This window comes from Camelus bactrianus, chromosome X (genome assembly GCF_048773025.1).
Source record: "Camelus bactrianus isolate YW-2024 breed Bactrian camel chromosome X, ASM4877302v1, whole genome shotgun sequence".
Lineage (NCBI taxonomy): Eukaryota > Metazoa > Chordata > Mammalia > Artiodactyla > Camelidae > Camelus > Camelus bactrianus.
In genome coordinates, this window is record NC_133575.1 from 82,901,744 (window position 1) to 82,917,704 (window position 15,961).

The 15,961-nt window shown below is 34.5% G+C and overlaps 1 protein-coding gene across 3 annotated transcripts in view; it reads left to right on the top strand.

The window, feature by feature from the left end:
- Positions 1-15,616, top strand: part of ACSL4 (acyl-CoA synthetase long chain family member 4) — a 71,337-nt gene extending 55,721 nt beyond the window's left edge. For all 3 annotated transcript variants that reach the window (XM_010963671.3, XM_010963673.3, XM_045523133.2), the window contains exons 12-16: positions 1,169-1,243; positions 3,458-3,649; positions 5,186-5,300; positions 8,328-8,485; positions 12,749-15,616. In XM_010963671.3, the coding sequence (XP_010961973.1) occupies positions 1,169-1,243; positions 3,458-3,649; positions 5,186-5,300; positions 8,328-8,485; positions 12,749-12,906 (698 nt within the window). In that variant the 3' untranslated portion in view covers positions 12,907-15,616. The remainder of the gene's footprint in view (positions 1-1,168; positions 1,244-3,457; positions 3,650-5,185; positions 5,301-8,327; positions 8,486-12,748) is intronic.
- The last annotated feature ends 345 nt before the right edge of the window (positions 15,617-15,961 follow it).

Genomic DNA, 15,961 nt, shown 5'->3' on the forward strand with positions numbered 1-15,961 from the left:
CCAGCCTTTTATTATTTCACACTGCCCTGAGGTGATAGCCTTTCAACTGACATGTCTGCCTCTATTATATCACTTTTGATTCATCCTGTCTTCTGTTAGACACATCCACCTCAAACACTGCTTCCTACCTGGTGAACCTGACTTTCAAGGCATCTTGATCCAGGCACTGTTGTCCCTATTCATCGTTATTTCCCATTATCTCCCATGTATGAACACACCTGGCTCTTGTCTCGAGACAAGCCCATCTTCTCACTCTCTCTTGTATTTTCTGTTCCTTTCTCTTGGAATGACCTTTTTGCTGTCTGATCATGGCCATCTTCTCATGTACAACTCTTCAATGAAGTCTTTCCCACCTATTTCGTTTTACATTGATCTTTCTAGTCTCTAAGGTACTGTTGTGCTCACCATCAATACCCTGCAGTTTAGTGTTTAAATGTGTTCAAAATTATTTCATATGCTTTTCTCCCCAGGTAGTTTGTAAACTCATTGAGGGCAGGGTCTCCTTACCTTTAATATGTTTTCCTCACAATGTTTAATATAATGCTAGGTATAAAATAGGTTGTCCATAAATACTTGATTATTGCTAGCAATAATCACAAATTACAAAAGGACACCACCCTCCTCCTCATCATGTTTAATAATAACCGCCGACATTTATTTGAACACTTGGTTCTTGCCAGAAGTGTTGAGCCTTGTCCACGCATCATCTCATTTAATTCCCGCGGCATATCCCTACGTGAAATGGGTTCCGATGTTATCCCCATTTAGATAGATGAGGAAGTGGAGGCTCAGAGAATTTAAGTAACTTGTCCAAGATACACATCCAGTCAATGAGCTGCAGAGGAGGAATTCCAATGAAAATTTGTCTTACCAGAATCTTGGGTAGATAATGGTGATGCCAACTCTCTTCCTTTAACAGAGATTTATGTTCGTAATTATCTGAAATATAGCCATGAGAAGCGAAAATGGTGTAATGACATTGGGATCAATTGCACTGTTAAAATGAAGCTGAAATATTGGAAAATGGTCACACTGCAATCCTCTCACTGTGGCCTCTTCTTTTGTCATCTTTCAGAATCTGACTCTAGCTGCAGTATTCCTGTTATCTCATTGGTACGAATCTGAAATGTGTTACCCTAACTAACGTTTGTTGCTTTTTCTCTTATAGTTACTGACTATACTACTGGCAGAGTTGGAGCCCCTCTTATTTGCTGTGAAATTAAGCTAAAAGACTGGCAGGAAGGTAAGCATTTTATGACAAGCTCTAGTGTTTCTAGATATGCTGAAAACTACCATGAGCCTCTAGACTTTTATTTTTTTTAAGTGTTAGGTTGTCTGCAGTAGCAAGCGAGTCTTTGCTGTTGCTTGCTCCTTGTGCTTTCTTTTTCCTCAGTAACATCTTTAGATTCTGAACTTAGGGATACTTGATAGTGAAGAAGAAAAATTCTCAGTAGGGCATTCCCTGGGTTTGGAGAAGGATGGATTTCCTATCCTTTGAAGCTCAACTTTGCTAGTAAGGAGGTTTGGGCTGGGAAATGAAATCCCAGATTTTCAGGGGATAGAGTGACTAATAATACACACACACACACACACACACACACACACAGTCCAATTTCCTAGCTCTTGACCCCAACAAACATTTTTAAGGTTGAGAATCAATTGTTCAGCTCTTTGTATAGTTTAATTTTTATAAGTAACTATAAAACGTGAGCCACTTAGACGAAACCTGTGCTTTACAGACATTGATAATAATTCTTTTAGTAAATCAGCTGAAGGTAAAAGTAAACCAGTCTTCCCATGATGAAATTGTGAAAAATATTAAACATATTCATTGACTGCAAAACAAGTAATTAATAGCCTAGCCATGTCAGATAAAGGAAGAGTAATTAAAAAGCCTAAGATTTTATTTTATTTTTAAATTTAATATCTTTAACATATAACATTGTATAAATTTAAGGTATACATGTTAATTTGATACATTTATGTATTGTAATATGATTGCTGCCTTAGTAATATTTAGCATCTCTATTACATAATTGCCTTTTCTTTTTAGTGGATGGGATAATTAAGTTTTAGCCTCTAAGCAAGTTTGATAAACATAGTACAATATGTTGTCTTTAAAAAAAAAAGCTTAAGATTTTGAAAGAAAATATTTACCTTGGGATGGAGCCATAGACTGAAACTTTTAAGGACCAGTTACCTTGTAGGACACATCCTTTAAGCTGTTCAAACCCAAGAAAATGAACGGGCTTTATCTGACATAGATGTGAAGTTTTGAAAAGTATTTCTCCTATGTCATTTTTTTATTCTGTGCATTATTGTTGGTGCTCTATGAGGAAATAACCATTCCTTTTGAAATACTACATTGAAAAGCCAACTTCATTCCCAAATGTTTTACATGTGAGAATAAGTCCTTCTCCTTTCTCCCATGGTAATTCCTATCCAATTCTAAAATGAAAATCTGAAGAATTATAGGGAGTATATGTCTGCATGTATTGGGCATCAGCATCAAAATTGTTTTATTAAGTTGGTTATTTATTAAGCATTGAAATCAGAGAAACAAGGTATATCATAAAACATGATAAGGAGAATTTTGCCCTTGATTTTTATTTTCTCATTTTCAGGTACTGTGTTTTAATGTCAGTTTTGGGGAGTGGGTCCATATTTGGAGTTTTCCTTGCTATGAAAGAACCTTTGCTTTATATAATAAGAATGATCTTAATGTTTGGCACACAGTAGGTTTTGTCATATTGAAATGTTGAATAGCTTTACATTTATAAGAATAGCTAACAGCTGAAAGGAACTCTGCTTTTAATTCTTTAATGACATAAAATGTAACCGATGTCTCCATTTATGAACTCAGATTTTTTGCATATTTTCCTTAAAGTAAGCTTTATTCAGTAATAAACATATAATGGATATGATCAAATTTTTAGTAGTTATTGTCAATTATTTCAGTGCTTCTACTTTTAAAGCTATGAGTGGTCATAGGCAAAGTTAAGAAAATAAAATTTCTCACTTAATGGTGTTGCCTTTGATAGGCACTTACTACTTGCTTTCTTTGATTAAAATCTTCTTAGAATATATCTGAAATACATTTAATATCAACATATTAATAATTAACTTATAACAACTTGAAGTGTTACCCTTCTCAGAGGTAATTTTGTCTTAACAGAGCTCTGTGAAGCTTTGAAGATGTTCTAAGTGGGAAATTTTATGATCCTGGGAAGTTTTGGGATGGGTGTTGGTTGGTGATTATCATTGAGCCTTCCCTGGTACTTCTGAAATCACAGTCATCCACTATCCTCACACAAATCTGAGTAAATGTAAACTAATATGCTCCTATAAGGGGAAGTAAAATTTGATCAGCAGAAAAATATTAGCAAAGGAGCTTTAAGAATTAATTCAAGTAAATCTTGTTTTATAGTAATAACTAATTTGCTTTTATGACTTCCAGGCGGTTATACAATTCATGACAAGCCAAACCCCAGAGGTGAAATCGTAATCGGTGGACAGAATATCTCCATGGGATATTTTAAAAATGAAGAGAAAACGGCTGAGGATTATTCTGTGGATGAAAATGGCCAAAGGTGGTTTTGCACTGGTGATATTGGAGAATTCCATCCTGATGGGTGTTTACAGATTATAGGTCAGTGGATTCTCTTTTTGCACTTTTCTTTAGCTTTTGCAACTTTAACATATATGAAAGGCAATATTGGTCAAGTCATGAATAGGGTTGATGATTCCACTGGTTTAACTTTTAGATAAGTTATTGAAATTTTGTCTGTGCTTTTCCATCTGTAAAGTAGGGACAACAATCCCACGGGTTTTGTTAGGATTAAATGAGTTGATAGATATTAAATGTTTAGAGCAGGGCAATCTCTGCACTTTAGTAAGTGGTAGCAGAAGCAGCGTTTGACAGGGGGAAGGATGGACAGGGTAATGAGAAAACAAAAATTGCTCATAAGTTTTTCTGTTTGTTTTGTTTTTGTTAACTACATGTGGTTCTGTATAACCATCTATTGTAACATCCCCTATTCTAGGCCTTCTTCTCCATTTACCTCGCCACCCAAGAGGCATTGTGGACATGTTATTTGCCCTAGTGGTCATTTATATGGCTCTAACTAGCCTGGACTCTTGGAGAATTATAATGTCAGTCCTCAACATTAATCTGTTCTTCTGAGAATGCCAGTTGATTTGGCACTGCTCTTACTGAGCCTACTGAAACAGACTTTTAAGTTCAAAGGTACTCCAAAATAGCCCTTACACTGTTTGCTTTAGTCAGGCAAAGTTAAAAATTTGACTGCCTGATAAGGGCCACTCTGATGGGTCCTATTCAAGTTCTTTTTGAGCCATAAAATTTACTGTCATATCTCTAGTGGCCCATTTAAATCTGTCTCTGGACCCATATGTGACCTAAATATAGTTAGTGATTTCCTGGGAAAATTGATTCTTTGCCTAGAAGTTTGATCTGCCAGAGAACTTCCCAAGAGACATGGTTCAATTTAGACCCAATAACCTCCCTTCTCCCCTTTTTTTCACCCTTGATCCTTAATTGTACTGCAATCAAAAGTTGGCTCTGTTGGCATGTAAAGTGGGGTCCCGGCCTAGGGGTAGGCAAGTCAACACTCACACAAAGTATATAAGGCAACCTGGTGATTATCCAAGCTGTGCCATCCTGTGCCAGCACGTTATTAGAGCACTGTCACTTTAACAAGATAGTGTCAAATCTAGCAAATAGGGAATTAACACTTATTGACTGTCTTCCATATGCTGGACATTGTGCTACATGCCTGTATGAGGAAGGCATCATTATCCCTGATAAAATTGAGGGTTGGAGAGGTCAGCTGACGTGCCCAGGATCACATAGCTAGCAATGGACAAAACTACTACTATTCAGATCTAATGCTCCAAGGTCTTCGTTCCTTCTATTAAGTTCATTGTAGTATTAAAGATTATAATAAGATATTAAAGCTTTTGGTGTAGGATGTAACATTTTAGCCACTACTTCTTTAACTGGGCATTTTCTTTTTAACTGATGTGTATGGGCAAGCAGTATACATAACAGGATTTTAGAAGTGTCTTTCTAAATAAAGATTAAGGCAATGAGATTGAAAGAAAATCAGAACTGCACATACCTTAATAAACGTACTATGGATAACTTAACATGTTTCATGGTTTACAGATCGTAAGAAAGATCTGGTGAAATTACAAGCTGGAGAATATGTATCTCTTGGGAAAGTAGAAGCTGCACTGAAGAACTGTCCACTTATTGATAACATCTGTGCTTTTGCCAAAAGGTAATTTTAAAGTTGCATTTGTGTTTCATATACTTACAGTAAAAGAATAATTGGGAAAAACTGATATAAGGGAAACACCAAACTTTCAGAGTTGAGGAATGTTACACATTTATGAAAGTTCTTGAATTCAACAGCTTAAAGATCATTTGAGATAATCCAGGCATTTTAACTATTTATTAGACCACCTACTGTATCTTGCTAAATACTTAGCTATGCCATAGCAGTCATATAATTTAACATCCATGACAACTGAAACTTAGCATAAGTAATTGTCCCAAGAAGGTAACACAGCTAGTAAGTTATCTAAATTAAAAACTTGATTGAACCATTTTCTTTTTTTATATGTTAATACGGTTTATTTTTCTGGGCTTTATTACTCCCTTAAAGTTTTTAATTGTAAAAACCACAAAACCTAAATTTACCATTTTAACCACTGCTAAGTATACAGTTCACCAGTGTTAAGTATATTCACATTGCTGTGCAGCCAATCTCTAGAATTTTTCATCTTGCAAAAGTGAAACTCTATATCCATTAAGCAACTCCCCATTTCCCCTTCCCCGCAGCCCCTGGCCACCACCATTCTATTTTCTGTTTCCATGAATTTGGCTACTCAGAATCATACAGTTTTGGGGTTTTTTTTGGTGACTGGCTTAATTCACATAGCAAAATGTTCCTCAGGGTTCATGTACATTGTAGCATGTGTCAAAAATTCCTTCCTTTTCAAGGCTGAAAAAATATCCCATTGTAATTATAGGCCACATTTTGTTTATTCATTCATCCGTCTATGGACAAATTGGCTTGCTTCCACCTCTTGACTATTGTGAATGATACCACTATTAACATGGATATTCAAATATCAGTTCAAGATCCTGCTTTCAGTTCTTTTGGATATATACCCAGATGTGGGATTGCTGGATCATATGGTAGTTCTATTTTTATTTTTTGAGGATCTGCCATACTCTTTTCCATAGTGGCAGCACTGTTTTCTTAATTCCCATCAACAGTTGTACAAGGGTTTTAATTTCTCCATATCCTCACCAACACTTTTTTCTATTTTTTGATAGTAGTCACTGTAATGGGTTTGAGGGGATATCTTGCCGCTAATGATTAGTGATGCTGAGCATCTTTTCATCTGCCTGTTGGCCAGTGGTATATCATCTCTGAAGAAATGTCTAGTCAAGTCTTTTGCCCATTAAAATATTTTTCTCTTATTTCAATTATACAATACAATGTTATCAACTATAGTCACCCTGTTGTACATTAGACCCTCAGACCCTGTTTATCTTATAGCTGAAAGTTGGTATCCTTTTGTCAACCTCTCCCTATTTTCCTCACCTTCAGCCCCTGGCAACCACTTTCATACTCTGTTTCTAAGAGTTTGACTTTTTTTTTTTTAAAGGTTCCATATTTAAGGAATACCATGCAGTATTTGCCTTTCTCTGTCTGGTTTATTTCACTTAGCACGATGCCCTCCAGTTTCATCCATGTTGTTGGAAATGGCAAAATTTCATTTTTCTCATGGCTGAGTAATATTCCATTGTACACATACACTACATTTTCCTTATGCATTCATCCACGATGGGCACTTGGTTGTTTCTATATCTTGGCTATTGTTGACTAATGCTGCAATGAACATGGGAATGCATATATCTCTTTGATACCTTGTTTTAATTTCCTTTGGATATATACCAAGAAGTTGGATTGCTGGATCACATGGTAGTTCTGTTTTTAATTTTTTGAGGAGCATCCATATTGTTTTCCATAGTGTCTGCACCAATTTCCATTCCTGCCAAAAGTGCACAAGGGTTCTCTCTTTTTTTTAACATCCTCATCAACACTTGTTATTTGTCTTTTTGATAATAGCCACTTTAACAGGTGTGAAGTTATATCTCATTGTTTTGATTTGCGTTTCTCTGATGATTAGTGATATTGAGTACCTTTGCATGTACCTGTTGGCCATCTGTATGTCTTCTTTGGAGAAATGTCTTTTCAGTTCCCCTGCCTATATTTTAACTGATTTTGTGTTATCGTTTTTGCTATTAAGTTGTATAAGTTCTTTAGATATTTTGGATATTAACCCCTTATCAGATAAGATTTTCAAATATTTTTTCCCATTCTATAGGTTGCCTTTTCATTTTGTTGATGATTTCCTTTACTGTGCAGGTCTTTAGCTTTATATATTCATACTTGTTTATTTTTGATTTTGTTGCTTTTGCTTTAGGTGTCAAATTCAAAAAATCATTGCCATGACCTATGTCAAGGAGCTTCCCCCTATGTTTTCTTCTGGGAGTTTTATGGTTTCAGGTCTTTGCCCATTTTTTAATGGGGTTATTTTGTTGTTGTTGTTGATACTGAGTTGTAGGAGTTCTTAATACATTCTAGATATTAACACCTTATTAGATACATGATTTGCAAATATTTTGTCCAATTCAATAGATTGCCTTTTTATATTCTGTTGTGTCCTTTGGTACACAGAAATTATTTTTTATTTTTGTTGTATTATTCATCTTTTTTTTTCTTTTGTTGCCTGTACTTTTGGTGTCATAGCTAAAAAAGCATTGCCAAATTCAGTGTTGTGAATCTTTTCCTATATGTTTTCTTTTAGGTGTTTCTTTTTTTTTTCTTTTTAATAATTTTAGCTCTTACATGTTTAGGTCTTTTGATCTATTTTGAATTAATTTTTCTATGTGCTGAAAGGTAAGGGTCCAACTTCATTCCTTTGTATGTGGATATCCAGTTCTCTCAATACTGTTTGTTGAAGAGACTGTCCTTTCCCCACTGAGTGGTCATGGCACACTTGTTGAAGATCATCTAACCATATATGCAAGGGTTTATGTCTGGATTCTATTCTATTCCATTGGTCTATCTATATGTCTGTCTTTATGGTAGTATTATGGGTTTTATTACTTCTTAATGAAACTGTAACAAATAAAAGAAATATGTATTTGGGATTATTTATTGAATCATTTATGAGTAATTGTTCTTAATGTTTTAATTACTATTTTGTTTTATTTTCCAATTTTTTAGTGACCAGTCCTATGTGATAAGTTTTGTGGTTCCTAATCAGCAAAGATTGACACTTTTGGCACAACAGAAAGGAGTGGAAGGAACTTGGGTTGATATCTGCAATAACCCTGCCATGGAAGCTGAAATACTGAAAGAAATTAGAGAAGCTGCAAATACCAGTAAGTAAGAAATTGCTCGTCTGTTGAAGTCCCTAAAAGTCATTTAGTGATGTCCTATGCATTAGGCTTTTCAAGATGTCTAACCTGTTGCTTTGCCTCCTGAAAAAATCATATTTTCTAATTATAGGTTATATATATTATTTGTATATTTGATTTGTTTTAATAATCAAATAAATTTAAATTCTGCCTCTTAAATATATATAATGAGTTTCCATGTTGAAAGGATCTTTAAATGTCATATAGTAGAATAACCTAACTAATTCTTTATTGCATGTCACAGCATCCCTGCTAGGTGCTCATCTCCCCTGTGTTTGGAATGGTCCATCTTTGTTCTGATAGCTCATAATAATGTGCCCTGGTGTGGATCTCTTATCATTTACTATTGTGCATACGTACTTGATGTGGGCTCTTTCTGTCTAGAGCTCTTTGCCCTTCAGTTCTGGGAAATATCCATTAACCTTTTTTTTTGTTTGCTTGCTTTTCTTTCATAGTTTTTCCCCTTCAAGTTCTGTGTTCATGTTTTTATCTGGGACTATTTTTGTAAGGCTGTTGGACCTTCTACTCTCATCCTCCAATCTTATTATCTTATTTTCTCTTTTGTATTCTATCTTTTCCTTTTTGTTTCATATTCTGGCAGAGTCTCTCAACTTTATCTTTGCTTCCTTCTATTGAATTTCCAATTTCCAATGTCAGAATTTTAATTTGCAAGACCTCTTTCCTGCTTTCTTGGTGTCCTTTTAATAGTATAATGTTGCTCTTTCATGGGTGCAGTTAATGTGTTGTCTCTTATTCCTCTAAGGTTGTTAAAGGGATCCCTTTTATGAAGTTTTCTTCTCTGTTACTATCTCTGCTTCCTCCAAGTTCCACTTTCTGCTTGCTTTGGTCATAGCCTCACATGTATCTGTGGATCCATGTCTGTCCATTCATATGTGAGAATAAGGTACTAAAAAGCTATTTGGAAAGCTTACTGGGCTTCACTGAAAAGTTATTCAAATGTTATTGTCTTATGTCATTCCATTTCTCCAAAGAAGACTTCTCTAGTCTCTTATCTGGGGCCAGTATTCTGGTAGCCAAAGAAAGGACATTTAAAAGGGGCTGGAGGCGGGATGGGTAGGTCTTACTCTCACTGAATCCTTATGTTTTCAGCTTTACTCCCTGCCTCTATTGTACCTAGTGTCTTTGAGTCCAGAGTCTCTCTAGTTCACTTTTCCCAAAAGGTAAACCTGTCTTAAGCCTGGTTGAGGAGGAGCAGGATGAGGGAGAACTATCCTCTTAACAGGCTGGGAACCAGCCTTCCTATTTTCAGAGTTCCCCTCACCTCTGCCCTCTACCCCTTGTCTTCTGGCTCAGGAGATCGGTTTGCCTCTTGTCGGCGTCCTTCTCTCTTGGCTCCCAGTCAGTTACTGCTAGTCCGTTTGTTTGCCTTTGGTCTTCTAAGATTTTGTTGATTCCTCTCATCCAGTGTTCTCTTTCTCTTGTTTTGTTATTTGCTTTTTTCTTATGGATAATACCTTTTTGATTTTAAAAATTATTTTCAACCATTCAAATTATTTTGCAGAGGAGCAGAGATCAACTGTGTACTCTTCATGTTTAATTGGATGCTTTTAACCTAGTTTTAACCTGTTGCTTTTCCTCCTAAAAAATGAAAATATCATTTTTTGGGGATTATAGGTATATATGTTAGTTATATTATAAAATATTGGACAATCCAGAAAATTTAAAAGAGGAAGTAAAAACCACTTGATGGTAGTTACCTTTGGGTGGTGACATTACATTCTAGTGTGTATACTTAACCTGTCAACATCATCGACATTTTTCTAAGTCAAGTCAATACAGAATTGCATGGTAATTTTTTTAGTTATTATTACAATTTGCACAATCATTTTTAATAGTCATCCAGTATAGGAGTGTCCATTTAAGTCCTTGTTCTTAGACTTTCTTCCTTCCACTGTAAACAATAGAATATGTATCTTTTATACACATTTTTTTCTTATATAATTATTTTCTTAGTATGGATCCTTAGAAATGGAATTTCTGAGTCAAAGAAAATACGTGTTTTAAAGGCTTTTCCCTCTTATGTTGCCAAGTAACTCCTTTTCCCGGAAAAACTGGGCTAGTTTATATTCCTATCAGAGATTCATTAACACACCTATTTCCCTAATTAAGCTACTATTATTGATTTTTAAATTAACTGCTTAGATTACATTTTGGTTAAAAAATATAGTTTGTAACATTTGTTAGCAAGTTGAAGTTGAAAAACTATTTTCCCCAAGGAGAAGATTCTTATCGTTAACACTGGACACTGTAAAGTTTTAAATAACAGTTGCCTATTGACATAACTGGAAAAGTAAGTTACTTTTTAAAGACAGCTTAATGTTTTTTTTTAAAGTTGGTTTTATTAATTATAATATTATTGGTATATCACACTTTCTATATTAATGTCGCCAGGCTACCAAAATTTTCTTTGATATGAACCCTGATGTTTTTCTTTGAATGTAGTATTTTACAAAGTATTTCAGCCAATAGGCTGTTATTCTTAGTCACTCTCTGAAATGTACTAATGGAGTAGAATGTGACTTGACTAATTCGTCTTTCATAGTTAACTCTGTAAAAGCAATAATTGGGAAAGTCAGGCTGGATCATAATCAGGTGGAAAATGGAATAAAATTCTAGGACCTGCTAGGCCCACATAGCTTTCCTGTGCTTGGATTGAGGCATGAAATTGAACAATTCATGATTTGGATAATGAACACTAATCATGAGCGAAATCTGTATAACTCATAAGCTTGTCTGTGCTATAGGATTTATTTTGCCAACCTTTTGCTTCAGTTTATAATTTCAGAGACTTAGGCGAAAAAGTATAAAATAGGTTTGATTGTATTCAGCTAAATCCATCTGAAATCATACATCGTTCACAGCAGGCCTCTTCATGTTTTAAACGTAAGTGCAAGGTAGAGATAGTAGCATAAGAATGCAAAATAATTGACATTTGCAGGTCACATTTCATAATGTTCTAGGCAATTCTGATAAAATGCCATGTGTAAGATCATTTTTGGTTTTTCCTTCCCCTAATCTTTTTCACTTGTTGGCAGTTTAGCCTGTTTATCAGAAGCTATGTGATTGCCCGTTGCTCTCTAGAGCTTGTGGTGCTAGATAATGATTGAGAGTTCCCAAAATTATGAAACCTCGAATGCAGTCTTTTTTAAAATAAATATGCTTAATTTGTTTGTGTGCAATTGAAATAATGTGCCAGCTTTGTCCCAATATTGTCAGTGTTTCTGGAATAGGACCTATATAAGTAGGGAAAGTAATATGAAATAAAAGGTTTTGGAGCCAGGTCAATATTTGAGAATTTAACTGTTTCCTTGAGATCCAAATGTGATGTTGGGAGCAGATGGCTTATTTCAGGCACCTCTGTGTAGCTGAACTGTGCTCTATCATCAGAGTAGGTATGGTTAATTTGAACACGTTTTAAGTTCCTTTACTACCTGTTCAGATACGACTTTTAGGAAGTTGATTCTAAGTCATTTGAAAGATTATTTTTCACACCCAGCTTTCTATTTTTCTCTCATTTTAGTGAGAACTTCACTAATTCAATGAAGCTTTCATAAAACTCAGACTAGGATTAGAACAGAAACTTCCATGAATTTGAGTTCTTTGTGCTTGTCACTGAAACAAAGTTGTTTCTAAAGTTACCTACGCTGTTTAGCAGTAGTTTTCAAGCATGCAGGTGTCTGCTGCTTTGAAATTGCTATTTTAAATAATTGCATATAAAATAAAGCTCATCTGTAGACTAGCATTACTATCAATGTGCCTTCAGAGATTTAAGGCTGACCTCGTATTAATAATAAGTAACTTGATGGAATATAACTTACTGAATTTAAAATGATTGAATACTGTATTGATTCCTTCTATGTCCATATTTCTACCATTTTCTTACATCTTCCATGTGTTGAGTTGTCTAATTCAAGTACAATATATACTGGATCTATTCTTATATCATTTAAAATAATGAAACAATTGCTGTGTACTTTGAGAAATATAAAATGAACTTGTCAAGTGGTGGTATCAGTAATGAACTAGAACATGCCATTAAGTCAGTGTGCCTCATCACCTGCATCATCTAGGTAAATCTGGCAAAATTCAGGTTTTATTCACTGTTTCTCTCTCTCCCACTCTCCCCTACTTCCCCAACCCTCCTTGCTCTTCCCCCTCCTTTCCCCTCTCTCGTCTCTCCTACCCACCCCTCCCTTCTCATTTCAGTGAAATTGGAGCGATTTGAAATTCCAATCAAGGTGCGCTTAAGCCCCGAGCCCTGGACCCCTGAAACTGGCTTGGTCACTGATGCTTTCAAACTGAAAAGGAAGGAACTGAAGAACCATTACCTCAAAGACATTGAGCGAATGTATGGGGGCAAATAAAACACTGCTCTCTTATTTACAGTCTTGCAGGAGGTGGCCTGGTGGTTTTTCAGTTCTAGAGTTTTAAGCCTTGTTGAGCTGTTAGAATGTACAGTGTATCATTCTAAAGACATGGTAATAAAAACAAAAACCAAAAGTGATTAAAATAGTTGTTGAGTCTACTTTAACTTAGTTTTGCATAGTTCTAGTGAAGCCGAAATTGAAAAGTTATTTCCCTGTAGCTGTGTTATTAATTTTAGAGCAAAATTTCTGTTTTCAAAAATTAGCCTAAGAAGTACTTGTTTTGTTAAAGAAAAATATTTAATGTTGAACAAAATAAATTGGAGTTGGAGTAGAATGTAGTTTGAAGAAATTTGCAACTTCCAATGTCTATTGTCTTCCTAGTTCAGAAGATGCTTAAATATTAAGCATGACAAAAAAAAATACATATTAACACTACTCAAAGCAGAAGTGCTACAGGGCTTCAAAATTCTCTTCCAACCATTTATCTTGAATCATAATGGAATATACAGAATGAAATAATACCTTGGAAACCATTTTAAGATTCATAATTGTTTTGTAGGTTAGACATAGAATCATTGTAATATTGTGAATAATTACAGTGCCTGAAGTAAGAATATAAATGCACCAAAAAAAATCTAGTAATATATTTAAAATGAAATTGAACTGCTTTTTTGAAACTTGGAGGTCTGAAATCAGTAACTGTAATTATTGGAATGACTTAAGAGTAAAAGTACATCTTTAAAAATGCTGAAAATTGCCTTTCTATGTTTGTTCAAAATACAACTGAAACCAAGACTTAAAATGATAGAAAATTAATCCAATTTTAATAAGAAGCATTTTCTCTTTTAGAAAAGGGGATGAAATCATGAGTATTTAGAATTACCACCCTTGTACAGCACTGAACCTGGGAAACCTAGACTCTGAATTTATCTTTGATAACAGGGATTGATTTTAAAGTGTATTAAAGTACACTTGTAATTTAAGGTCTGTTTGCTGTTGCTGATTTGATTCTTGGTCAGTAATTTATATTTCAGAAAGCCTTTTATTTTGCTTTAATTTTAGCAAAGCGGGTTATGATAAATGACTTCCCCAATATCTTGTGTGGAATATATGAATGAATTAATTAACTTGGATGAGTTTTGGGAAGTTAAAGGGAAAAACACACTGTTACGACTTTTTTTCCTGTTTGTGACAAGAGTTTAGAAACTGGAAATGCTGGATTTGGGAGAAGGGAAGTTACTCTATAAGGGACTGATACTTGTGCAGTAACTTGGCATGTAGGCTTTTTTTATTTGAATCTTTAAAGTCTGGGATTATATATATCCCTGATGGATAGTCACACTTGAACCATAGTTACTGTAAAAAGCAAAATTCTTAATACTGTTATTCTTTGCACTTTTTTCTTAATCATTTTATATATATACATACATATATATATATATATATATATATATATATATATATATATATATATATATATATGTATTGCTTACATTGCTTTGTACAGATGTGGGCCACCACCGCAACAAAACACATTCTTTTTACTCTAGAATATTTATAAAGAAAATATTTAAATGTTATGTATATGGTGGTAAAAAGGAAAAAATCATCTGGTGTTGTTATAAGCAAGGATGAAGGTTTTTTGTAAAGAATGTTCAGTGTTCTGCAATGTAAAAGTTGAAGCAGGTTCTCCCTGAAGTTACATGTATGTGATTGTTCCCATTCTTCCCAACTTGCCTTCGGAGAACGAAAAACCATTCTTATCAAGTAGACTACTATTCAGCTCCTACTGTTCCTGGCCCACTGTTGATCCTTTACGGATGATGTCCTTAAACCTTTTCCATAGGTGACTTTCTCCCCCTTTTGGAATGGTGATTTTAAATGTGTGAGTGCATGCATACTCAGATATTTGCACCCTCACCCACTCCCATCTCCCCAAAGCTAGAACACTGCCAACTAATCTGTTGTAGAGGTCCTTTAGAAACGTGATTAACACTTAAGTTTGGGTGCTGCTATTTGTTTGCAAAAATCCAAATATTATCAAGGGACCAGGGAGATGCCACTACCCCGATTTTTCATCAAAAGATATACATGTTTCTGTAAACAGATCTTTCCATATTCATAGTGACTTTTCAAGTATTTGAGCCTAAAGATTTTGATCCTACATTTTTATACCTGTTTAAATCGTTCACTGTTACTATTACACATCAGCCATAAATACAGTTGTACTTAAAAATTCTGTACACTTAGGTACATTTCTAAGTCAAACACTTGTGACTTTTGCTTTAATTATATGAAAATATCTTGCCTCCTTGATATTTGTATTAATTCTTTTTTTTTTCCCAGAGTGGAGGTATAATTGTATCACTTTTTGGAACTGAGAAACAGATGAATGATTCAGAAAGTCAGACGTTAAGGAGAATAATGTTTCTTTGGTCATAAAGGCTTTCCTGATCGCATGTGACAAGTGTTTCTAGAGTAACAAATGAGAAAAGATTGTGTGGTATTTGGGATTTGGAGAGAAGTATTTTAATTTCAAATGTAGTTACAAATGAAAATGTATTCATATTTGTAATTTCTGTTAAAATGCACGATTGCAGGATTGTTACTTAGATTTCTGTGTTTATTCTTGATGAAAAGCTTTGTTTGTTCTTGTTTTTAAGTTTGCACTCGAATCTTAAGAAATAAATCCACCCATGTTATCATACCAATTTGTGCTTAATTATGTGCCGAGATAAAATCTGCAAGGTCGAAGAATTTTAGCCAAACTTTTAAACACATATTTCAAAAGTACTCATCTTTAGGTTTATGGAATTGCATTAAGCAGTTAACCTGGTTTGTATAAATCCCATCCATTAGTTTGGAGGATTTGAACCCAAAGCTGTTACTTACATACAGTTAGTAGAGTAGAACCCCTTTGTAGAGAGCACTGATACTGTGGGACAAAACATAGTTGTGTTGTGTTGATTATTAGTATGTGCTAATAAATGATAACTGTTACCTTTGGACTAATTAAAATTTAGGGAGAAATTAATTTATCTGAGTTATACAA